The sequence below is a fragment of the Genypterus blacodes genome, unplaced genomic scaffold (assembly GCF_046128005.1).
Source record: "Genypterus blacodes isolate CSIRO-AG114 ecotype Tasmania unplaced genomic scaffold, CSIRO-AGI_Gbla_v1 ptg000058l_1, whole genome shotgun sequence".
Classification (NCBI taxonomy): Eukaryota; Metazoa; Chordata; class Actinopteri; order Ophidiiformes; family Ophidiidae; genus Genypterus; species Genypterus blacodes.
In genome coordinates this window covers 7,372,501-7,394,960 of record NW_027466870.1, presented here as the reverse complement: position 1 = coordinate 7,394,960, position 22,460 = coordinate 7,372,501, and the positions used below count along the sequence as shown (strand labels likewise).

General features: G+C 49.3%; 6 protein-coding genes across 7 annotated transcripts in view; 3 read left to right on the top strand and 3 right to left on the bottom strand.

Moving 5' to 3' along the window:
- Nucleotides 1-6: 6 nt before the first annotated feature.
- On the bottom strand, nucleotides 7-5,202 carry aasdh (aminoadipate-semialdehyde dehydrogenase). Of its 2 annotated transcripts, XM_076153624.1 has the most exons (14): nucleotides 4,851-5,202; nucleotides 4,645-4,765; nucleotides 4,265-4,545; nucleotides 4,000-4,192; nucleotides 3,689-3,930; nucleotides 3,503-3,612; nucleotides 3,167-3,339; nucleotides 2,260-2,590; nucleotides 2,032-2,150; nucleotides 1,201-1,933; nucleotides 965-1,128; nucleotides 760-885; nucleotides 527-658; nucleotides 7-435 (listed from the first exon to the last, which is right to left on the bottom strand). In XM_076153624.1, exons 1-14 carry the CDS (start codon nucleotides 5,084-5,086, stop codon nucleotides 40-42), a joined length of 3,357 nt encoding a protein of 1,118 aa, XP_076009739.1. In that variant the 5' UTR covers nucleotides 5,087-5,202; the 3' UTR covers nucleotides 7-39. The 2 variants fall into 2 exon arrangements, with proteins under 2 accessions (XP_076009739.1, XP_076009740.1); XM_076153625.1 differs by lacking the exon at nucleotides 7-435 and having other exon boundaries at nucleotides 760-907.
- A 338-nt stretch (nucleotides 5,203-5,540) lies between these two features.
- Nucleotides 5,541-9,309, top strand: LOC143002935 (uncharacterized). The gene is made up of 9 exons (XM_076153347.1): nucleotides 5,541-5,699; nucleotides 5,811-5,874; nucleotides 6,093-6,148; nucleotides 6,478-6,511; nucleotides 6,605-6,630; nucleotides 6,736-6,817; nucleotides 6,908-8,622; nucleotides 8,733-8,767; nucleotides 8,909-9,309. Exons 1-9 carry the CDS (start codon nucleotides 5,619-5,621, stop codon nucleotides 9,021-9,023), a joined length of 2,208 nt encoding a protein of 735 aa, XP_076009462.1. The 5' UTR covers nucleotides 5,541-5,618; the 3' UTR covers nucleotides 9,024-9,309.
- Nucleotides 9,310-9,452: 143 nt separating this feature from the next.
- Nucleotides 9,453-17,028, bottom strand: ppat (phosphoribosyl pyrophosphate amidotransferase). The gene is made up of 11 exons (XM_076153151.1): nucleotides 16,326-17,028; nucleotides 12,709-12,775; nucleotides 12,245-12,451; nucleotides 12,018-12,130; nucleotides 11,664-11,809; nucleotides 11,386-11,458; nucleotides 10,975-11,126; nucleotides 10,736-10,863; nucleotides 10,431-10,652; nucleotides 10,180-10,300; nucleotides 9,453-10,030 (listed from the first exon to the last, which is right to left on the bottom strand). The coding sequence occupies exons 1-11, from the start codon at nucleotides 16,451-16,453 to the stop codon at nucleotides 9,861-9,863; spliced, it is 1,527 nt and encodes a 508-aa protein (XP_076009266.1). The 5' UTR covers nucleotides 16,454-17,028; the 3' UTR covers nucleotides 9,453-9,860.
- LOC143002753 (uncharacterized) lies at nucleotides 13,239-16,076 on the top strand. The gene is made up of 6 exons (XM_076153096.1): nucleotides 13,239-13,632; nucleotides 13,906-14,385; nucleotides 14,460-14,519; nucleotides 14,606-15,202; nucleotides 15,313-15,390; nucleotides 15,617-16,076. Exons 1-6 carry the CDS (start codon nucleotides 13,239-13,241, stop codon nucleotides 15,868-15,870), a joined length of 1,863 nt encoding a protein of 620 aa, XP_076009211.1. The 3' UTR covers nucleotides 15,871-16,076.
- Nucleotides 17,029-17,096: 68 nt separating the features above from the next.
- Nucleotides 17,097-20,005, top strand: LOC143002802 (multifunctional protein ADE2-like). The gene is made up of 9 exons (XM_076153152.1): nucleotides 17,097-17,240; nucleotides 17,354-17,551; nucleotides 18,151-18,329; nucleotides 18,406-18,585; nucleotides 18,687-18,800; nucleotides 18,882-18,965; nucleotides 19,114-19,294; nucleotides 19,416-19,574; nucleotides 19,661-20,005. Exons 1-9 carry the CDS (start codon nucleotides 17,225-17,227, stop codon nucleotides 19,825-19,827), a joined length of 1,278 nt encoding a protein of 425 aa, XP_076009267.1. The 5' UTR covers nucleotides 17,097-17,224; the 3' UTR covers nucleotides 19,828-20,005.
- Nucleotides 20,006-20,960: 955 nt separating this feature from the next.
- Nucleotides 20,961-22,460, bottom strand: part of LOC143002992 (GTP-binding protein REM 2-like) — a 3,659-nt gene continuing 2,159 nt past the window's right edge. Inside the window, exons 4-5 of the mRNA XM_076153441.1 lie at nucleotides 22,213-22,390; nucleotides 20,961-21,530 (exon numbers count right to left, since the gene is read on the bottom strand). Coding sequence (XP_076009556.1) covers nucleotides 21,241-21,530; nucleotides 22,213-22,390 — 468 coding nt within the window. The 3' untranslated portion in view covers nucleotides 20,961-21,240. The remainder of the gene's footprint in view (nucleotides 21,531-22,212; nucleotides 22,391-22,460) is intronic.

Below are 22,460 nucleotides of genomic sequence, written 5' to 3'. Positions count from 1 at the left end.
GTTTATTTTAGTTATTGTAGATGAATACAGAACATTCAGCTACGTCTCCTTTGAGGCTGTGAGCTGTAAACAATACACATAATCATTGCGGCACCCGATTACAAGGGAGTTCTTCCACACTACAGGGGAAGAAAACAGCTCCCCAGTCAGAGTGAATGAGGTCACCATTAGTCCATCTTGTCCATCCAGGATGTAGACTGTGCCGTCAGTGGAAGCCACGCCCACAAGAACCCCCGCTCTCCCAAACGCAGAGCCGTCAAACACACACGGACTGGAGTAGACCTTCCCCGAGGTCCGGAAAGTCCAGAGTAAAGTGCCGTCGGTGCTGCTCAGGCAGTACAGGCGTCCGTCATGTGATCCACACAGAACCCTCTGCTGGTCCGGAGTCACACAGGGGGACGAGAACACAGGAGCCTTTGTCTCAAACTGCCACAGCTGCAACGGAACACAACATGTCACTTAACACAAACGTGACATTAGAATAATACGCAGTAAAGAAGACACAAGTCTGATCCGGGCGCCTCACCAGTTTCCCCTTGTTGCCATAGCAGCAGATGTTTCCATCCACCGAGCCGATCACAACACCACCAGAGGAAACGTTTGGTGAGGAGAAAAAAGGGAACAAGCCGCAGTGTGACCACAGGACCTCACCGCTGTCCTGTGACACACACACACACACACACACACACGTCAAAACAATTGCTAATGAAGAAAACAACAAAACTGGTTTTAAAAGTTTGCAAATGTTCTCTGACTCACAGGATGGAGACAGAGAAGGTTTCCTGCCAGTGACGCCACATAAAGCCGCCTGCAGGAGGAATGGAGGCGCGGGGAGGAGAACACAGCCCCGCCCCCACAGTGACGCTTCCACACACACTGACGAACCTGGGAAAGGAAACACACACACCTTTGTCTCCTATGTTATTGCACAACTGTAAAGCTGAGACGTTTGTGTATCGCTCACCTTTGGGTCCAGGCCATAGACATGTCCGTCATGTGAGCCCACCATCACCAAACCTGTGACATCATCTACAGCCGGACCACTCTTCACAGCGTCCCCTGTCTCAAACACCCACTGTGTCTCTCCAGACACGACGGACAAGAAATACACACAACCGTCATAGCAACCTAGAAGAGAGAGAGGACCATTACGTCATTAAGGACATTGTTAAGAAGCTCCTGCAGCGTGTTGAAGCTGACCTGTAATCAGAAGGGTTCCACACTGAGACACAGCAGCAGAAGCTTCGATCCGGTCCCCCAGGACTCGCTCCCACAGAAGGTCCCCCGTGTCCAGATCAATGGCCTGCATCCTGTGGGAATGCGAGCCGATGAACACTGTTGCCTTGGCCGATTCCGACCTCTGACCTTCCTCTCCTTGCACTAAGAGAATGGGAGAGGCGTCCACACATCTGCCCGTGTCTGAGGACCAGCTCAGACTCAGACCCAGAGATCTGGATTCCATGTGGGGAGAGCCGGTTCCTGCCGCCAAGCATCTGGTGTGGATTTTCCCAGTAGAATCTTTCCCTCTGAGTTGTTCTGTGTTCACTTCTATCACCTCACTCGCTCTCCTTATAACTTTCACAGGCCGATTCGCTAAAGACATGTTGCCCCGCTGAATCCTCTCCGTTGCCGTGGAGCCCGTGCGTCCCCTCTTCACGGGGTCCTGGGAGAGAGTCTGGCCGTGGCGTTTCTTGGCCTCAGGCTGCTGCGTCGAGTCGTTCTCGAGCGGCGTCAGCGTCGCTCTGGCCACGTGCCGCAGCACCTCAGAGAAGCTGCCGTCCAGTATGACCTCCAGGAGCTCCGGTAAGGTCACGCCCTCCACAGCGGTCACGACGTCTTCGCAGAGACGCAACGCCTTCAGAGAATCTCCTCCGCTGAAAAGGAAACGGGATTCGTCCTCAATGTCCACGTCTACAGCCAGACCCAAAGAGACCTGGGGACAGTTGGCGCATGCTGTAACTATACAAACACACACACACACAGCAAAAACATGCAGTTGTGTTATCAGAATGGATCACAAACTACACACACCTGCCACAAAGACTGAAGGGTTTGCTTTAATCTGGACACATCTCCACCTGAGCCCTCAGACTTTAAGCTCAGTCTCTGTCTCTGGTAGATTTTCATGAGAGCGTCCACGTCTACTTTGCCTGCAAAACAACAGAAGGTTAGCAGAAGAGAAGGACGGGGCGGATTTTGGGAGAAACAGACTCAGATCTCCTCGGGGTGATTGACTGGAGCGGCGTGGCTAATGCTCACCATGAGAGGAGGTGGGTAAAGCCGGGACGAGCACCAGCGTGTCTGGAATGCTGTACGAGGGCAGAAGAGGAGACAGCTGCTCCACAATGAGACGGCTCAGGTCTCCGTCTGGGCCGGATGTCTCCTGGCGACGTTTACCAGAGGGAGAAATGTCTTCCTGATGCTGAGCTGAGGCGGAGGGGATTTGATCCACATGCTCTGCTGAAGATGTGAGGGGAGAAGAAGCGGCTTTTTGGTCTCCAGATGTGGACGCCACAACAAAGGCGATGAGTGGAGAGTCGTGGTCGAGACAAACGGCACAGGCGTCCACCTCAGGGAGACTCGCTATGACCTGGAGGACAGACAGGGTCAAACCGACTCATTAATAACATTCCAGAGGATGAACCATGAGCCTTTGCTGGTGCAGTTTTGAGATGATGTCATCGTTTTTAATCCACTTCCACTTAGTTTGTACTTAAACTGAATCTTCACTCTCTAAATACAAAGAGATCAAGAAGCTGCAAGTCTTGTGGTTGTTGAAGTAAAACCGGGCTGAGTGATCGACATCGTGGCGGTTGAAGCTTTTCTATTGATAACAGCGCCATCTACAGTATAAGCATCATAAGTGCTGCCTTCAGAGGAGCATGGAGGACCACTGCCTTGTCTTCAGAGTGTGTATTGTTGTGTATTATATTATATACAGTTATTGTCAACAATCTTCCCACAGTAACTTGAATGAACTGAATCTCCATCTTCTATTAGATTAGGAGATATTAAAGGGAATACATCATTTGGTTCTCATTCAAACTGTTTGTCCTTCACTGAGTCTCTTTGAGTTGCTAAAACACACATGCTCACATACAAACCAAGTCAAAAACACATCCTCCTTGGAAGAGGTAATTACATAGAAACAGTGAAGATGTCTTACTTCTTGTAAACTGTCCAGGTCGACCCTTTGTCCGTGCCGTTTGATCAGCCTGTCTCTCCGTCCCAGGTAGTACAGCTGTTTGTCTTTAACCTTCACTCTGTCCCCGGTCGCTCGCATCGTCCCTGGGACAGCGGTGTCCTCATCGTCTAGGAGACACACTCTGTCCTTTCCGCCTACACGGAAGATCAGAAAGGTTTACCAGGATGTTATTCCTCTCAGTCGTCTGTTTTGTGTGTGTGTGTGTGTGTGTGTGTGTGTGTGTGTGTGTGTGTGTGTGTGTGTGTGTGTGTGTGTGTGTGTGTGTGTGTGTGTGTGTGTCACTGAATTGCCTCCTACCTATGAACACCTGCCCTTCACCCTCTGTGACAACGCAGCCATTCTCATCTCTGACCTCCACAACCGTGTCCATCAGCGGGGTCCCAAGAGGCACAGAGGTCTGCAGTGATCTGTAATGATGATGGACAGATGTAAACACACACTCTGGATGGAGCTTTATCATCATAGAGCACTAAAGACACTCACAGGCAGCTGGACTGCAGCAGAGCCTCAGGGATTCTGTAACAGCAGGCCCAGCAGGAGACCTCAGTGATCCCGTAGACGTTGTATATTTGTGTTGTGTTGTCGTCCTGTCTCCAGCTCCTGAGTAGAGCCGGTGACGGACACGCCTCCCCCCCCAGAGCCAACACACGCAAAGAGGAGCCCGCACACAACACGTGCTGCGTTAGGATACGACGTCCAAATCGGCCCAGCAAAGTGGGCGTCACCTGTGGAAACAACACAATATGACATCATCTCGACCCCTGCAGCGCCCCCTACTGGATCACAATCTTCACCTGCAGGACGGTGGTCTTGTGATTCTTGAAGAGCAGCTGAGACAGGCGTCTGGGCATTTTCTTGATGACTTTGGGGACGATGAGGAGCTGAGCCCCTGACGATAAGGCCAGGAAAAGCTCCACCACAGAGGGGTCAAAGGTCAAAGGAGAGGCCAAAAACACCACATCGTCTGGATTCATCTGGAACAACGATCTGGACAAACAGGAAGCTGCTGATAAATAAACCCTGGTGTGTTTAAAGTGACACTAATGCGTCTTTACTCACCTCAGATGCAGGATGTTGGGTAAGATGCACCTGTGTGGAACCCTCACAATCTTTGGAAGGCCAGTAGTTCCAGATGTGTGCAGCACATAAGCACATTCTGCATCTCTGGTGCCGTTTTCCTCACGGACATCAGGATCCTCCTCAGTCTTTACCTCATCTTCTGCTGTTTGTCTGTGTACATCATCAGGCAGTGGCTTCACCCTGATCAGGGTCAGTTTGTATCTAGGCAACACCTCACACATGTCCACACAGAGATGTTTGATGAGAGATGTCTGGAATTGCTTGATTGGGAGAAAAATAAAGAGAAATAATGCAAATATTCATACAAGCTGAAGATGAATGCTTTGAGACATGATGACCACGTGTGTGTGTTTGTTTACCTGCAGCAGTTCAGTCTGCACAGCACAGCACCGGATGCCACACTGGCTCAAGATGCGAGCAGACAGAGACCCTGGAGCATCCGGGTCCAACGGCACATAGGCAGCGGGGGAACTGAGGATCCTGATGAAGAAATCACAACAGATAGTTTGACCTATAATCGTAGATATTGACGATTCTGCGGGGAATTGTGGCTCAGGCGACTCACCCCAGAATCCACACAGGCAGATACAGGTCAGCGTGACAATACAGCGCGATCGGGCTGTTATTACGAGAGCGGCTCTTCTGTAGAATCTGAGATAATTCTTGTACCAGAGAGACAACGTCGCTGTATGACAGAGACACGGAGCTTCCATCCAGGGAGCCGCTGTCATAGGTAACCGCCACTCTGGAGGCGTGCTGAGCGGCAGCGGCGGCTACAATCTCCTGCAGTGAGCTACACATTCTGTCTGCTCTGGGCAACTACAACTGAATACATGTTACTATGGAGATGAGTTGCGATCGTGGGGGTTTTTGTATTTAGGCAGGTCCGCGTTGGTAGATTTGTTTGTCGCGGGTAGATGACGGAACACACGTAAACATTACCTCCCCTGAATGTTGTAGTCACGTGTTCCCCTCAAGCTCGTTTTTCTTAGTGTCAAAAACTCAGACCTCGCTGGGCTATGGTGAAGGGCGGATAGAAAATGTATTTCATGTACTTTTTTAAGTCTTAATTATGTATACAACAATTAAGGATTAATTTAATTACAGTTAATTAGCGAGCTCGACGTTCTTCATCGTATTTCTCCAATCTGAGTCTGTACCGAGATTTATAATTTCCCAGGTAACATGAAGGCACCATGTACGCCCCCATCCAATCAGCGCTCTCTATTTCGAGGCTCAAACTTTGAAGCGTCGCTCTAACGCCTTGCCGCTTGTCGCTTGTTTCCTTCTGTTGTTCGCCGCTTTTGGCGAGCAACGTTTTTAAAACGGAATTATGGCCGATCAATCAATGGTTAAGAAATTCAATGAAAACGGTCGCGTTTTCAAAAGTACCATTGACCGAATAATCGAAAAGGTGAGTGGATGTTGTGTTGTAAGAAGCCGTGTTGCAGCCGGAGTGCGGACGCTAAAAGTAAACGCTCCTCATAAATGTTGTGTTTTAAACCATTTTAAATGTTTTCAACAGTACTCAAAGTTGCAGTATGAAGACGGGGGAATAGAGGTGGACCTGGAGGAAATTACCCCACAAGGTTAGAACCACAACAAAACAAAATAGGCGCGTTTATCTACAACAAAAAGCAACAATGAGCGTAAAACATACTTCTCTAATAATGAAATATGTTATGTGTTAACATTCCGCTGTTTTGGTTGGTTAGTTGGTTGGTTTGGTTTATGATTTAAGGACAAATGCGAGTTTGTGTGTGTGTGTTCATTCATCATCTCCTCTGTGTTTTCTTGCATGATGAAGCTGTGAAACGTTACATGTCGCAGTCTGAACTGAAGCTGACGGAGCTGGAATCAAAGGTTTGGAGTTAGGATCTTAAACATCAGAGACACACGACTTACATACAATAATATGAGTTATATCGACTCATATCAGCTTGATAGGACACTTCACCTCCTAAAGTTGTTACTTTTCGATCCAATTGGTCTGTAAATGCGTCCAGGTTTTACTGGTAGAAGAATTAAAAAGGATCAAAGTTATTGGAGTCATAATGATGTGGAAGAGAGGCAACAAATACTCAAAATAGAGAAACTAGAGGCAGATATTTGTCTGTTTCTCGTCATATGTAAGGAATTCTTTATCAATGTTTGGAATTCTTCATTCTCTGTTGTTGTCCTCTTCTCCTTAGGGTCTGTCAGATTTGAGAGATGAGTCAATAAGAGGTGTGTATCTGCAAACCAACATGTAGTTGAGAACCATTAGTTTATAATTCTGTCTTTCAATTCATGCTGTGACCTTTGATCTCTCCTCCGCAGCCGAGGACGTTTCAGCTGACACTCAGGTAAGTGTGCTACTGTGAGCTGGACTGGAGTCACTGAGCAGTAATACTCATCTTCTTCACTCCTATCTAGTTTATCTTCATAATCCTTTTGTTTATTCCCCACAGTTTGACTCCACAGGCCCAGATGATGGAGCTGCTGAGGGTTCTGTGTTCAGCCATTTCAGTGGGCCGGATAGTGAAGAGAACAGTAAGCAACTTTCTTTTCATTCCACGAAATGTTCATCTTGTTGAAGTTCTTTAGTAACTGTTCCCTTCCCTTCCCGTCTGCGTCTCCCAGTGATGCTGGATAATGACGATGCTGAGGCGCCCTGGAGTTTGTCTGATGAGAGTTGGAGGAACATTTCTAAGACTGATGTCCAGCCTGAGGATGAAGATGAGGAGCTGGAGAACACTCTGAGGAGTAGAAACAACTCCTTGGTGGAACTCTACCCCAGCGCCATTGGCAGAATCGGCCAGGCTTGTTACCGCCACGACGTCCTGAACGCTGCTGACTCTGTGTTGAGGCGGTACCACAGACTGCGATTGAACAGAACCATGGACTGCACCTTCGACGTTCCCACGGAGGGCAACAGCAAACCGAAGAGGATCAGAAGCAAAGCCGTGTCAGGGAAGACCTCCGACGCTCTGAAGAGGAAAAAGCCACAAGTGTTCTGCACGAGCGCCAAAGCGGCCTTCAGACCCCTCCTGTCCAGAGCCATCCACATGCGGGCGCTGCAGCGGCTGAAGTCACCTGACAGGGACGTCTCTCAGATAAGAGCTCAGTCCAGTCCGGTGCAAGTGATGAATCTCTGTCTGGACCCCATGAGTTCATCTGAGCAGAGGAGAGCAGAAGCAGAACAGAATGAGTCCTTCCCTCTGTCTGAAGTCTGTCCTCCTTCCACCTCCTCACAGCTCAGAGAACAGCAACCGTCTTTCACTGTCAGTCCCGCACGACCTTGCTATCCCACAGCGAAAGCCCCCATGGACCCCCTGCTGAGGTCCCACAGGCTGTCTCAGTCTCCACACAGAGTGCAGAAGGCCGCGTTTCCCCTCTGTGCTCCAGAAACCTCCGCTGTCCCAGAAAGACCCAACACTCACCGCTCACCTCACTCGCTTCAGAAAACAAGGCTGGGGGTCAGGGAAGCCCACGGTGGATCACCTCAACCAGGGTCTGTGGGAAGCGGTTCCAAAAGGTCCAGATTCATGTCCAGGTCCGGCTCCTCTCCTCGTCAGAGCCCCGCCCGGCCCCCCAGGAGGCTCTTTCCTCGAGACCCCTGTCACGCCTTCCAGTCAGAGTTGCAGTCCTCTCAGTCTCCTCACAGAGTGCAGAAGGCCGTGTATCACCTCTATGGTCCAGAAACCTCTACAGTCCTAGAGGGCCCCTACGTACACCACTCACCTACCAGACAAAGTCTTCTGAAAACAAGGCTGCCGGTCAAAGAAGCCCACGTTGGATCGCCACACGCCAGAAGCCCCAAACCAGAGTCTGGGGGAAGCGGGTCTAAAAGGTCCAGATTCATGTCCGGGTCCGGGTCCTCTCCTCGTCAGAGCCCTGCTTTGCCACCCAGGAGGCTCTTTCCTCAAGACCCCTGTCACTCCTTCCAGTCACAGTGGCCTCAGTCGGCCTCGGCCTTATTCTACCACAGGCCAGAGCGCCGCCACTCCATCGACTCCTCCGCCCTGTCGAGGAGCTCCTCTTTCTCCCCCAAGCAGCTCAACGATGAGTTCACCAAAGCCTACCACACGTTTGTCTGCCAGAGCCGGTCCTCTCCCTCCACGGGCCGTCCGTGCAGCATGTGTGCAGCAGGAGCTCAGGCCAGCAGAGGTCACTCCTCCTCCGGTCTGGCAGCGCTCGCCTTGTCTCCCCACACCGTGCTGAGGAAGCGCCGCCGAGATTTGGACTGGAGCGGCATTCCGGAGGCCAAGCGGCAAAGGGAGAAGTACGGCGGATACTCGCCAGGGTCCCAACGCCACGGCAAACTGGTGCCGAGGCTCTGTCCATCAGAACTCAAGGTACTGTGACTCAGGAGCCCGGTTAAGGGTCTTATGGAAAAGCTTTGTGATGATTACTGTCAGAATAGTTGGATGCTGTGATGATCCTGGTTCTGACTTTGCCTCCACAGTATCACTTGACTCAGCAAAGCAGCGTTTCTCCCAGGTAATGTTGTTTTTTTGTGTGTGTGTGTGTGTGTGTGTGTGTGTGTGTGTGTGTGTGTGTGTGTGTGTGTGTGTTTTTTTCTTATTTATTTTCTTGCCAGTCTCCTTTCTAATTCCCGTTCTTTCCCCCTGACACATGTAGAAAGGTGCAGAGCAGGTTTGACCTCCCCTGGAAAAGACCCGACCACGACATCATCGCCCCGTTAGCCTCCAGTGGGCACGGTGGCTCCCCAGGTCATAGAGGTCACTGTGTGTGAGTGGGAGGAGGAGCTGAGCGATTAAATCTGGAGGTATAAGAAGTGTAAATGTATTGTAAATGTGATGTTTGTGTCCATATGTTATTGTGTTGTATTGATCATTTATTTAAAACTGCTCCCACTTAAATGTAATGCTTGTGAAATGCAGTTCCTTGATTCTTTTAACCTCCGAGTGGTCGTTGTTTGTGTTTTTATGGTTTTAACCCTTTCTGCATGTGTCAGCAGTAATGTGACGTACATGGAGTGCAGCTTTATGCAGCAGCTTTGTGTCAAATGTAATCAGAATAAACTTCAAAATACATCAATGTGAAAGATGCAGTTTCTCTTTGCAGTCACGTTCATGTCTTGTTGTGTTTGTGTAACGATCTCCGCTCTTATTCACAACCTTTCATTATGTCCAAGGAACGTTTACAAGAAAAGAGACGAAACTCAGCCGTGAGACCCTTTCAGCCCAATTTATTACAAATGATTACAGCGGTAACAGAAGTAAACATGTACTGGGTAAAGAAATGGAAGCTTTTGGCAGAAAGCCCTGTGCATTTACTGACATGGCAAAATCTAAACAATCCTACAGAAGGCTTGGAATGTAAATATGTGCAAAAGAACGTTGACACGTTGATACTTAAGCAGGGACACTAGATTAGGTTTAGGCCACAGTCGCAGTAACAATGTTCCTTAATGTCCAAGGTAGCAGTAGAAAAAAAAGGTATTTCTCGGTTTTAATGCAGAAGAAAACACAAACAAGCCTCAGCTGACAGACATGCGTAATGCGAGAATTTCAATCCACAAATTTGCACTGAAAGCCAGAGTGCTGTGGCTGCAGCGACGGTTGCTGGGTTACCACTCCAGCTCCACGGGATATTTCCCCGTCAGGCAGGCGGTGCAGTGGCCTTCTCTCCTGCTGCCCTTGTTGCAGGAGATCATCTTAACCTCTTTAGAGGAGGAGAGTTCCCCCTGAACAGCTGACACCAGACCCTCCACACTCAGATACTTCACACTGTCTGCACCTAAACAACAAGATGCAGCTGTTAGCTATGGGCGTGGCACCGTCAACCCAATAATAACAACAAGCATGTTCACATACTTTTGGCCACATAGTGCACAGTAATCAATGCAGATAAGAGGAATGTAGGAAAGGACAAACACTCGTACGTACCGATGTAACCAGCAATGTCCTGGAACTCCGGTCTGTTGGCGATGAGCTCCTCCTTGGTGGGAATGTTGATGCCCATGTAACACGGAAACTTGATGGGTGGAGAGGCGACTCTGATATGGACCTGTGAGGGGAACTACAGGTCAATACACACATTCAAACCGCCCACTGGTTAAATAATAATAGTATAGTGTTCCTCATCCTTGTCTGAACATCATGATTAATATTGAAAGTAGCGTCCTGCAGTCACAAACCTCTTTGGCCCCGGCTTCCTTCAGCAGCTTTATGATGGGTGAGATGGTGTTGCCCCTGACGATGGAGTCGTCAACTAACACCACGCGTTTCCCAGCAAAGTTGTCTGTCAAAGCCCCAAACTTCTTGGCAACACCCAGCTGCCTCAAGCGGGTGTTTGGCTGAATGAAAGTTCTCCCAACATAGCGGTTCTTACACAAAACCTCAATGTAGGGCAGCCCAGACTGTGAGGGGAGAACAAGAGGACATTTTAGGTGTGTGAAAACAGACCAGGGCCCTCATTATTGTTTCCAGCTTTGGTGCAGACCTGCTGAGCGTATCCCAGGGCAGCAGGAGTTGCAGACTCTGGCACAGTGCTGACCACATCTGCATCTGTTGGAGCCTCAATAGCCAACTGCCTCCCACAGCGCTGCCTGACGGTGTAAACCATCTGACCTGAGGAGAAACAGAGCACAACACATTCATTAGAATGTCTTTATCTTTGTAATAGAAAGGAACAGCAACACACAGTGATAACAGGGCACAGGCAGTAGTGACTCTTCATACCTTCAAATATAGAGTCTGGTCTGGAAAAGTAAACGTATTCAAAGATGCAGAAAGCAGGGAGGTCTCCCTCCGGGCGAGGAACCACGCTCAGAGACTTGATCCCGTGTTTGGAAATCTGGACTATCTCTCCTGGGAGAACCTCTCTGTAATACCTGCAGACCAGGAGGGGGATTCAAACTGTTATATCACACACACACTCACACACTCTCTCACACACACACACACACACACACACACACACACACACACACACACACACACACACACACACACACACACACACACACACACACACACACACACACACACACACACACACACACACACACACACACACACACACACACACACACACACACACACACACACAGGGATTATAGTGCAGAGTGTGTGTGATGTGATAACTCTTACTTGGCCCCGATGGACTGAAAGCTGCAGGACTCTGACGACACCACCCAGCCCTCTGTGTCGTCCTCTCCAGCACCTGACACACAGACGGACAGAGTGTGTAGTTAATTATCCACGAGCTCGGACCTCCTGACCTCTGATGTGTTATTATTCAACCAGGTCAGTCTGTGACATCAATAGACTGAGCACCGATGACCTGATAAGTGTCCCCTCTTGTTTTTCAGCAGAGGGATTCAGGTCAGACTGTGTGTAGTGCAACACACACGCATCAGCTTGAATACCTGAAGTGTGCAGTTTGGAAATGGGGACGACTCGCCCGATGCAGAGGGGTCGATTCCCATACGGGTCACGCACAGCATAGACGACATCTTTGTGCATCACCAGCAGAGAGTAAGCAGTCGGGGTCTCCGTCATCAGGTTCTTTATTCTACGATACAAAAGCAATTCCAGATAAGCTTTACATTGTAGACAGTTATCACACACACACACACACACACACACACACACACACACACACACACACACACACACACACACACACACACACACACACACACACACACACACACACACACACACACACACACACACACACACACACACACACACACACACACACACACACACACAGAGACCTGGCAACCCAGTCCGGTGCGTCCAGTTCCTCCATAGGAGGCGTTAAGGCCAGCAGCTGGGTGATGAGCTCGCTGTCAGAGCTGGTGGAGAGTCCCACACCATGACGCATCACCTGCACCGCACGGTAACAATGACATCATCACCATCACACACACACTGTGATGCTACTTACTACACTATATACTGTGTGTGTGTGTGGTGTGGCCCTGGAGGAGGCATCGCTCACCTTCTTCCTCAGACCGTGAGCGTTAACCAGCTCTCCATTATGAGCCACAGCGATCTTGCCGTGCAGCGTGTCCACGACAAACGGCTGGCAGTTCAGCAGCTCAGAGTTCCCGGTGGTTGAGTAGCGTGTGTGACAGATGCCAAGGTTACCGTACCGCATCTTCACAAGAGACTCGGCCGGGAAGGCGGTGCTCACCAGCCCCATCCCCTAAAGACGAGGGGACAGAAGCTCAACCAGTGAGATCAGGCATCCATCATGTGCACAGGGACTTCATACTGAGACAGAGATGAGGTCACTCTATAGGAATGGAATGTTGAATAGCTGAAATTGACACTAAACAGCTATGCAATGTGATTTTAAGGATATTATTCTTATTATTGAGGTTAGGGGGATGTTGTGGAGTTTCAGCTTTGCTTGTGTCACATGTGTCACATGTTTTCACTCGGATGCCTGTGTAATGTTACCTTGAGTGTTGTGTATGTGGGGGGGCTGGATCCATCACTTGTCACCATCCCTGCACTCTCCTGACCCCTACACACAGACACACACACAAACACATATTCAATAAAGGGAAAACAACGTAAACAATCCATTCCCCGGCTCCAGACTCATTATGGTCTCACTCTGCAGTTTGCCATAAGAACAAACTTGCCTAATCCAAACCGTCTGCTGCACGCCTAAAGGCAACTAAACCAGTTTGGGTTTATTAGGGGGAAAAGAGCCAACAACCTCCCCCTCAGAAACGCCGTCTGCCTCTCAGCAGTGGCGCCTCCATATATGGAGAGTCGTCTTGCTGCGGTTTCAGCCTATTTACCAAGCTGCTTCTCAGATTACAACTCGTCCCTCCCCCACACCACACAGCTTAAGCCAGTAGTGAGGCTGCCTTTCTACACGGAGGCGTTGCTTTCAGGCTTAGCCGCCTGGTTGCCTAGGGAACCAGGCAGCAGAGACAGACGGGTTGAGGAAAAGGAAGCGTTTCCAGGTCAGCTCAAACATGGAGAGAGGCGCAGAGAGACAAAGAGAAGGTGATAAGGAGGTGATAGGAGTCAAGGCTGCAGTGGAGAGGCAGTGGGGGGACGCAGAGGTTCTGGCTCTCATGACAGTGTGGGACCAAGTGGGAGCTCAGCACTCAGCTGAGCACAGAACCACGTTTGAGTTGATCTCAGAGCGTCTGAGGCGCCTCAGTGTGGTGCGCAGCTGGTGGGAGTGTCAGGCCAAATGCAGCAGCCTGGGACTCCAGAGCAGGATGGCTGAGGAAGCAGGCACCTCGGCAAACTACAGCCCAGGAGAGGAGGGGAGGCCGGCGGCGGGCTGGGAGGAAGAGGAGGAAGTTGTGGGTAATCAAAGAGGAGTCTACTCTTCCTCAGTCACAATTCCAATGCAGGAAGGTAATTGTAGGTTAAAACCCCAACTGTGGTGCTGATGCTGATTATAGTGTGACCATGACATCGCTCAACACATTTGAATTCACAGAGAACACACACAGACACACACACACACACACACCATCTATTTAAGCTTCTGCCTCAGCCAGAGAGAATGTCCTGTGGATTAAGTTTGTTGTTTGCTGTATAACTGTAAATCTCACAATCAGGATGAATATTACACTTTAAACTTTTTGCCCATCTGATCTCATGAAACACTTATTTGTGTGTGTGCAGGAATTAAGAGTCGAATTCACGGTGCTCTCCCTTACTCTCAGTGTGTGGCTGAAGACGGGGGCCGCCACTGGACCGACGAGGAGGTGCGGGCGCTGCTGATCGTCTGGGCCGACCGGCGTATCCGCGAGCGCCTCAAGTGTACGCTACGCAACAAGTCCATCTTCCAGGAGATGGCGTGTCAGATGCAGAGACACTTTGGCGTGGTGCGCAACTGGAAACAGTGCCGGACCAAATATAAGAACTTAAAATACGAGTACAAGACCGCCAAGACGGCGCAGGCGGCCGGGGCCAGGAGCGGAGCCAGCCCCGCCAAGTACATGAAGTTCTTTGACGAGGTGGAGGCCATTCTGCTGGACCAGGGCCTGGATAACGGCACGCTAGAGATGCACAAGAGGCTGGAGGATGGAGAGCTGGGAGCCGGAGCGGAGCGGCTACACACACAGGCCACAGAGAGCGAGGTCGTGATTGAAATCGATGATGGTACGTCTTCAGTCTGTGCTGCACTTGGTAACGTGTTCTAAGATGATGAGCTGACCTGGAGCTTTGCTTTCTAGATGACAACAGTGACGATTATGATATGGATGGAGAGATGGAGACAAAATGGAGAGGAGCAGGTACGGTGTTAGATCATCGCCCAAAGAGTTTACTTGTACTTAAAGAGATAACTATCCTCTTCTTTATTGTCTTTTCCACCCAGCAGGCATGGATGCTTCCAGCTCAGACCAGTTCCACGTGGTCACGGTGTCGGACACCGGTCGGAACTGGAGCGACCAGGAGGTGCGGGCGTTGATCGAAGTCTGGTCGGACGAGCGGGTGTGCAAACAGCTGGAGAGCTCCACCAGAAAGAGAGACATCTTTGTGCAGATCTCCAACCGCTTGATGCAGCAGGGCATCGAGCGGGACTGGAAACAATGCCACACCAAGTACAAGAACCTCAAGTACCTGTACCGCTCCCTCCAGAGGGGCAAAGCCGAGGAGGCCGACCCCCGGCGCCTCATGAGGTTCTACGACGAGGTGGACGAGATCATGAACCGCAAAACTAACGGCTCGTCGCATTACACAGCAGCTGCAGATCAGCAGGCCGAGGAGGACAGGTGTAACATGTTGGAGGGAGAAGAGAGCTGCCATGATAACGTCTATTTGACAGACACGCCGACGATACGGACGAGAGCGGCGGAGGAGAGAACACGCAGCTCCGATTCCCTCTCACCCATCAGCCTCTCACTTCAAAACAGTAAAGACCTGAGGATACACACGGCCAAGGAGCTCAGCCTGGACCCACAGGACCGACTGAAGAGTGAGACCCATATCATATTTATATCTGTTTCCCTTTAAGTCACGGGATCAATCGGTCCAACTTGCTGTAAAGTGCAGAGAGTGAGTGTAGTTCTCTGTCGCATGTTCCAGGTCCTTCTGAGTCGTGGACGGAGAAGGAGGACAGCTTGGTATCAAACAGAGGGATGAAGAGGAGAGCGGTGGATCAAGGTTTGAGACACAAGATGGCCGTTCACTGAACACGCCGTCGTGTCTAATTCAGTGTCTCAGTCCCGTGATTGGTCTTGGAGCTTCTTAATGACATTACAGCAAAACTCATGATGAACTCCATAACCTCCAGAAGTTATTAAGATAAAGGAGAATCAGAATGTTTCCACTTCGGCATAATAATTACAGTTAGAATGTGGATTTAACTTTGTTTATGTTTTATTTCCAGACACCAAACTACAAACACCAGCCAAAAAACTTCATATCAGCCCTGAGCTGACTGACCTGGGGCCAAAGTGTAAAGAAGAGCACGAGCACATACCGATCATAAAGATCAACTCTGTGTGTTCAATGGCTTCCCCTCATCCAGGCCCACAGGTAACCTCTACACACAAACACACACACACACACACTGCAGAGCAGGCAGCATGCATGGAGCCTAAAGTCAGGAATGTTAACAGAGCCTATAAACCGTTTTTTTAGGGGGGAGGATGCATGTTCGTGTCTGCACTGGAAACACACACACACACACACACACACACACACACAAAATACACACACACAGCGGTCCTATGGAAGTTTTCCACACTCTAGTTGCAGCTGTGAGTCACATCTTTCCTGCAGAAACACAACTCCTCACACACTTTCGCTCCTTGTCAACAATGCGCCTTTACCAGCTGTCAAACATCATCGCGTTAACATTAGAATTCACTTTAGTATTCACTCAGTCACGCAGAAACAATTCCTGCTGCGACTATGGCGTTGTTGTTTCTTGTTTTTCCTTCCCCGAGTCTGTAAACAGAATGACGCCATAGGGAATAACCGCCATTTAATATTGATTGATGATCGATTTGCTTACATGAAAGGTACTTGGACGGACGGACACACACACACACACACACACACACACACACACACACACACACTTCGTTGCCTACCTGTGCTGCAGAGCCACCAGCCCCAGAGTTAGGACCTGGGCGACCTCCAGCTGAGTGGGCCACTCTCCCGCGGCCACGCAGCCGAACACGCCACACTCTTCCCCGATGCCGGACTCCTCAAACTCCATTTCTCCACTCCGGTCCGCTGTCTTGTCTGTCTTGTCTGTCTTGTCTTACTTTCTGTCTGTCTGTCTGTCTGTCTGTCTGACTGACTGACTGACTGTCTGTCCACTCGCGCAGACAGTCTCGTGCTTGGCTGCGTCCACAATAAGCGCGTGCGTGTGCGCGTGCGCCTACCACCGAGCCGCGAGCCACTACGAGACAACGTGGTTTCGGATTAAGTAAACACAAACTCACCTGACGTGGTTTAAGTGTGTGTGAAGTCACGAGTCTGAGGCGAAAACGCGATAAAAGTGTCCAAAAAACGCCTACAAATCAAATGTTATCGCACAAACTTCATCAACGCATCCACACTGACATTCTGACTGTACGCACGTGGTTGCAAGTTAACAGTGTGAGGGGAAATAATCAATCATCTGATGAAAGAATCGATTCAAATACGATAGTTGCTGATTCTTGTTGTCGTCTTTGAAAGATTGATACTTTGCAGAGGTAATAGTTTGGACTTTTTTAAACTGTAACCCCGAAAAAGTCTCCGTCTAGCATCTCTGTGACGGAGGACAATACTTGACCCACGTGGTAAACAATGCGCCGGTGTGATTGGTTGTCTGAATCGTTCGAGCGATGTGATTGGTTAGAGCAGCGCGTAAGACTGACATATCTTCCTGCATTCGCCCGCACGCCTCCTGACTGTCTGCTGCTTCAGCGCTGAACTTTTAAGAATCCTTAAAAGTTGTCGTTGCGTTTTCTTTCAGGCTTGCATCTTAAGAAAGAACAAAATGGACTCCGCACCAGGTGCAGTACAGAAACCCGCACGATGGAGATTCGCACGAAACTTTCATTCATAATCATTTATCATTTTATTGCTCAACTTCTAATGTGTACTTTGTGTTCCTGTGTGAATTTAGAATTGAAGCTCGGCCAGAAACTCAACGAGGGAAAGACGAAGGAAATTTTCGAGCTTGTGGACCAGCCTGGACAGGTTCTGGTCCAGTCCAAAGACCAGATCACGGCTGGGAATGCAGTGAGGAAAGACCAGATGGAGGGCAAGGCTGCCATCGCCAACAGAACCACGAGCTGCGTGTTCAAGCTGCTGCAGGAATCTGGTAAGGACTCATGTAAAGGTGTCATGGAAGCTCTGGATCTGTCAGTGGGCATGACGGGGGCTGACTGACTGGGTGGAAGAGGCTGTGACACCCAAAAACACCCGCAGGCAAAATTCCACGTGCAGAGAAACGATTCAACTGTTAAATTTACAATAATTACAACTTTGAAGATGCATTTGTGGGCAAAACCCCCTCACAATTATTGCGTATCGCGTGCGTGCGTGCGTGCGTGTGTGTGTGTGTGTGTGAGATATAGGTCAAAATGACTTACCACCTTATACTAATTTAAAAGTAATTGTGTCCTGTGTGCCTCTCATGAGTGTAGTGTGTGTATGTGTGTGTGTGTGTGAGCCAAACTGTGCTAATGGGCGTCTGGTATCTTGTGACTTTCATCTAATTGACCAGAACATGACTCTCCACATCCCCTTCACTTAACCTTCACCCCAGGGTTGTGACTGATCTAAACTGAAGTCAAACTATTGGTGACTTTCAATACTAGTCTGTAATGAAAATAGATATAAAAAAGTAGCGTTATATTTTTGGATTGTAGATGTGTTCTGCTCCAGAGTCAGATTTTTAATGCAGATTTTGTTTCTCAGGCATTAAGACAGCTTTCGTGTCGCAGCACTCGGACACGGCGTTCATCGCAGCCCACTGTGAGATGATTCCCATCGAGTGGGTGTGTCGCAGAGTGGCCACTGGATCCTTCCTCAAGAGGAATCCAGGTGTCAAAGAGGGATACCGCTTCTCTCCCCTGAAGATGGAGATGTTTTTCAAAGTAAGAGTCTGTCCAGTAAACCTGCATGTGTGCTTGTCTGCACATGATGATGTAATGTCTCGCTGTGTTCTTTCAGGATGATGCCAACAATGACCCTCAGTGGTCAGAGGAGCAGCTGCTGGAGGCCAAGTTCAGCCTCGCTGGGCTCACTATTGGCCAGTGTGAGGTTGACATCATGAATCGCAGCACTGTGGCCATCTTTGAGATTCTGGAGAAGGCCTGGGCGACTCAGAACTGCACGCTGGTGGACATGAAGGTAACATAGTGCAGCGCTGCCCTCTGCTGGACGATTTCCCCACTTTTATATTGAGTCGTTGCAGCGGCTTCACAAAGTGATAATGACCTCTTTGCCTGTAGATCGAGTTTGGTGTGAACGTGAAGACTCAGGAGATCGTCTTGGCCGATGTGGTCGATAATGACTCATGGAGGCTTTGGCCTGCTGGAGACCGAAGCCAACAAAAGGATAAGCAAGTAAAGGCTTCTTCTTCACTTGTTTGAATTTGAACACTTCCTTTTTTACATCAATGCTGATGCTAATTTTTTTGTGAACAGGTTTACAGAGACCTTAAAGAAGTGACACCTGAAGCCATGCAAATGGTGAAGAGAAACTTTGAGTGGGTTGCTGAAAGGGTCAAGGTACGCTCAAACCTTCCTCCCTGTCAAACAAGATCAAACAGAGGCCCCCTCTTATCAGAACAGGCTGTGTTTGCCTTTCAACCACACAAACAACTTGATGAATGGAGTCGCTTCTGTGTCTCTAATGAGTGTTGCCATGTCCACACAGATGCTGCTGGAGCCCCAGACCAGTGGCAGGGTCGTGGTTCTGATGGGATCCAGTTCAGACATAGCCCACTGTGAAAAAATCAAGAAGGCCTGCACCTCCTTCGGGATCCCCTGCATCCTGAGAATCACCTCGGCTCACAAAGGGCCAGACGAGACGCTCCGCATCAAAGCACAATACGAAGGTGTGCTTTAAAACCTGAGAGAAGCTTTCTAAGTGTTTTCTGTATGAGCAGCTTTGAGGCTTGAAAGTCCTTTGGCTCTGTAATGTAACGTTACCACTTCTCTGTTCCTGTCTGTGCCCAGGTGATGGCGTCCCCACCGTGTTTGTGGCCGTAGCGGGCAGAAGCAACGGCCTGGGTCCAGTGATGTCGGGAAACACGGCTTATCCCGTCATCAACTGCCCCCCTCTCACCCCAGACTGGGGCGCACAAGATATCTGGTCCTCCCTTCGTTTGCCCAGCGGTGAGCATATCCAGGCCTGATTAGTAGTGTTTGTTTAAGTCGGACTTTATCTAATGTTTGTACTTCTGTTCCCGTTCCCCTTGCAGGTCTTGGCTGCACCACCGTCCTCTCCCCAGAGGCTGCCGCTCAGTTTGCCGGCCAGATCTTCGGCTTGACCGATCATCTGGTGTGGTGCAAGCTGAGGGCGTCCATGCTGAACACCTGGGTGTCCCTCAAGCTGGCAGACAAGAAGTTACAGGCCTGCACCCTGTGAAGACCTCATGTCCCCCATGTCACTGTGACACTAATGTACTCCGTCAGGGCTCTGCTCCCTTGTTTGTGTCACGTTTGTCTCGTTTATAAAACAAAGTGTGTACTTCATGGTAGAATCAATCTATACTCACTTCAGAAGTCATTCCATTCAAGAGAAAATTAAAAGCTTCTTAAATAAATCTCTGCTGATGATCGTTCTTTCTCTCTCTCTCATATGGACATGTGACTCGCTCAGTTGTGTGTTCCTCATTCAGCCACAAGAGGGCGCCTGTACCCTGTTGTGGAAATCCATAAATCTAGCATTTAATCCATTCCAGTAGTTCATAGTGTGAGTCAGAATTTCATGCCACCATTTTCTATTTTTCTTTTCTATTTCAGCCCTGCGCCGTCTTTGATAAGCATAATGGCTCTGATGACCTATGATGTGTCAAACGCTGTCTTTGTGTGGGAGGAAGTGGGCGGATGAACTGCTGGGGTTTGAGTAGAGCAGATGAATTGAAGGGAGTTGATATTTAACCAAAGTCCTGCTTTTAAAATCGGCGCTTGCGTGGAATATAATTGTGTGTGCGTGTGTGTGTGTGTGTGTGTGTGTGAGTCAGCCTTCCACCTCCCAATCTACAGTATTTTAATGTGACACAAAGGAAAAGCAGTCACAGCTGAAATAGATATGTGTATGTCATAGTGATTCGGCATCTCCTTGACAACCGTAACATGGCAACAATCACTCTATATACCATAATCTGCCTCTCCTGCTTCCCTGCTCTTCCTCTTATTGCTTTGTTTTTTCCTCTGTAGTTTCTCCGTCTAGTTTGATCGTTTCAATGTCCACTCCACCTTGCTGCACTTTTAGTATTTTGCTGCTTGCCATCTCTATGGATACCAGAATATCTGAGAGCAAAGGAAGAAAAAAAAAGTGAGTCATCATCACAGCTTAACCCACTAAAAATTATGAATATGTGTCGGTATGACATTTAATGTGATTGGACTGTTGCGTAATATTATCATTGTTCTACAACTGCAGTAATGAGAGTGTGTGTGTGTGTGTGTGTGTGTGTGTGTGCTCGTGTTCTAACAGCAGCAAAGGCCAACAAACATGCAGTCACCCCGGTGAGACTGGAAAAGGAATTTATTTAGTTCTTAAAACAATGAGGGTGGCAAATTGAGTATCACTACTTCAGTCTATGTACATGTGTGCCACAATAGTGTCATGATCTCTGCTTGTTGTGTTTGTAACTTGTGTATGAAAGTTCTCTATCCTATGCATGAACATCATTATGAATAGGTGTTGTTGTCATTCTACCTTCATGTACGTCTCCCGTACATGATCCCTTCTCTATTTCCTCCCTTTCCTTTCCTGTACATCACTTTCAGCCGTCTCCGTTAACAATCTACCCACTAAGCTCCTCCCATCACATCACAGTGCGCCCAGGTCGTGACAGGAGCGAGACTTCTGCCGTGAAAACCTGCCCACTTCTCTTTCCCGCGGGTATCGGGGAACGAGGCTGGACAGGAAGCGTTTGGCCCGGGAGGTGATGCTCTCACGCTGGCCTCCAAACATGTCCTCAGCACTGGCCCCCGGGGGCCACGGCGCCTGGCCCCTGGCTATACGCACCGCACTCTCCAGGAGCTCCGGGGTTCGATGATCCAGGGAGGCAGAGATCTCTAGGTACAGGCAGTTAAAGAGGGCGGCACTGGACATGGCCTCTGAGGGGACAGGGAGGAGGGAGGGGAGAGAGAGAATGGACACATAAACACGTTTTCTATTAACCCTGCAGAAACATTTGACCCCCCATCCTCTCTTGTATAATGAGCATTATAGAATGACTTGTGTTGTCCCTTCCTCACCGCCTAGATACACACACACACACACACACACACGCACACACACACACACACACACACACACACACACACACACACACACACACACACACACACACATCTCAGCTCGAGTCAAAACATTGTTTGTCAATTGCAGTGGGAGGACAAAATAACAGCTTTTGATGAAGGTGTGCATTGTTGAGTCTGGCAGCTGTATTGCTTCAACTCCAGAGGTGCTATGTGTGTGTGTGTGTGTGTGTGTGTGTGTGTGTGTGCGTGTGTGGTGCGCAGACACAACACACAGCCAGCGTGAACATCACAGAGAGGCAGAGACAATGGCAGAGGAGAAAATCGTTCCCATCTCCAAAAGGAGGATCGCTGATTGCAGTTTCTCTGTTTGAGCTTGGAAGGCACATTGGACAGCACTCAGACACAGGAGATGAAGCTCTCAGTTATGATTCTAACAATGCAACAGTGCAGTGGAGTAGAGGCACTTCCATTTAGATTCCCTGTATTCAACATTGATGTTAGCTGACAGAGAGACGGAGCAGAAACTTTGTCTTACCTTGAGCAGTGACCTCACGTGAGCGAACGAGGTCACTCTTATTACCAACGAGGATGATGGGAGTTTGGGGCTGGGTCTCCCTCAGGAGGAGTCGGAGCTGAGCTGTGCGGTGAAAGCTACGCCTGTCCGTCACCGAAAACACCAGGACACACACCTCGCACTGCAGGGCCGACAAGTCCTGAGGATTGTTACATTTTCCTTCATTACAACACTAAATTCTAATAAATTGCGTGCAAGAAAACCACAGA

Bases quoted from the DNA above. Each gene is read 5' to 3' on its own strand.
- aasdh (XM_076153624.1), bottom strand. From the start codon at position 5,086: ATGTGTAGCTCACTGCAGGAGATTGTAGCCGCCGCTGCCGCTCAGCAC. The intron at 3,340-3,502 runs GTAGGAGGCAAT...TCTTCCGTGTAG, and splicing joins TGAAGGGCAGGTGTTCATAG to GCGGAAAGGACAGAGTGTGT. The intron at 436-526 runs GTGAGGCGCCCG...GTTCCGTTGCAG, and splicing joins ATGGCAACAAGGGGAAACTG to CTGTGGCAGTTTGAGACAAA.
- LOC143002935 (XM_076153347.1), top strand. From the start codon at position 5,619: ATGGCCGATCAATCAATGGTTAAGAAATTCAATGAAAACGGTCGCGTT. The intron at 5,700-5,810 runs GTGAGTGGATGT...TGTTTTCAACAG, and splicing joins TTGACCGAATAATCGAAAAG to TACTCAAAGTTGCAGTATGA. The intron at 8,623-8,732 runs GTACTGTGACTC...TTGCCTCCACAG, and splicing joins TCTGTCCATCAGAACTCAAG to TATCACTTGACTCAGCAAAG.
- LOC143002753 (XM_076153096.1), top strand. From the start codon at position 13,239: ATGGAGAGAGGCGCAGAGAGACAAAGAGAAGGTGATAAGGAGGTGATA. The intron at 15,203-15,312 runs GTGAGACCCATA...CGCATGTTCCAG, and splicing joins CCCACAGGACCGACTGAAGA to GTCCTTCTGAGTCGTGGACG. The intron at 15,391-15,616 runs GTTTGAGACACA...TTTTATTTCCAG, and splicing joins GAGGAGAGCGGTGGATCAAG to ACACCAAACTACAAACACCA.
- ppat (XM_076153151.1), bottom strand. From the start codon at position 16,453: ATGGAGTTTGAGGAGTCCGGCATCGGGGAAGAGTGTGGCGTGTTCGGC. The intron at 10,864-10,974 runs GTATGAAGAGTC...GTTTCTCCTCAG, and splicing joins ACCAGACTCTATATTTGAAG to GTCAGATGGTTTACACCGTC. The intron at 10,653-10,735 runs GTCTGCACCAAA...CTCCCCTCACAG, and splicing joins CCCTGGGATACGCTCAGCAG to TCTGGGCTGCCCTACATTGA.
- LOC143002802 (XM_076153152.1), top strand. The intron at 17,552-18,150 runs GTAAGGACTCAT...TTTGTTTCTCAG, and splicing joins CAAGCTGCTGCAGGAATCTG to GCATTAAGACAGCTTTCGTG. The intron at 18,966-19,113 runs GTACGCTCAAAC...ATGTCCACACAG, and splicing joins GGGTTGCTGAAAGGGTCAAG to ATGCTGCTGGAGCCCCAGAC.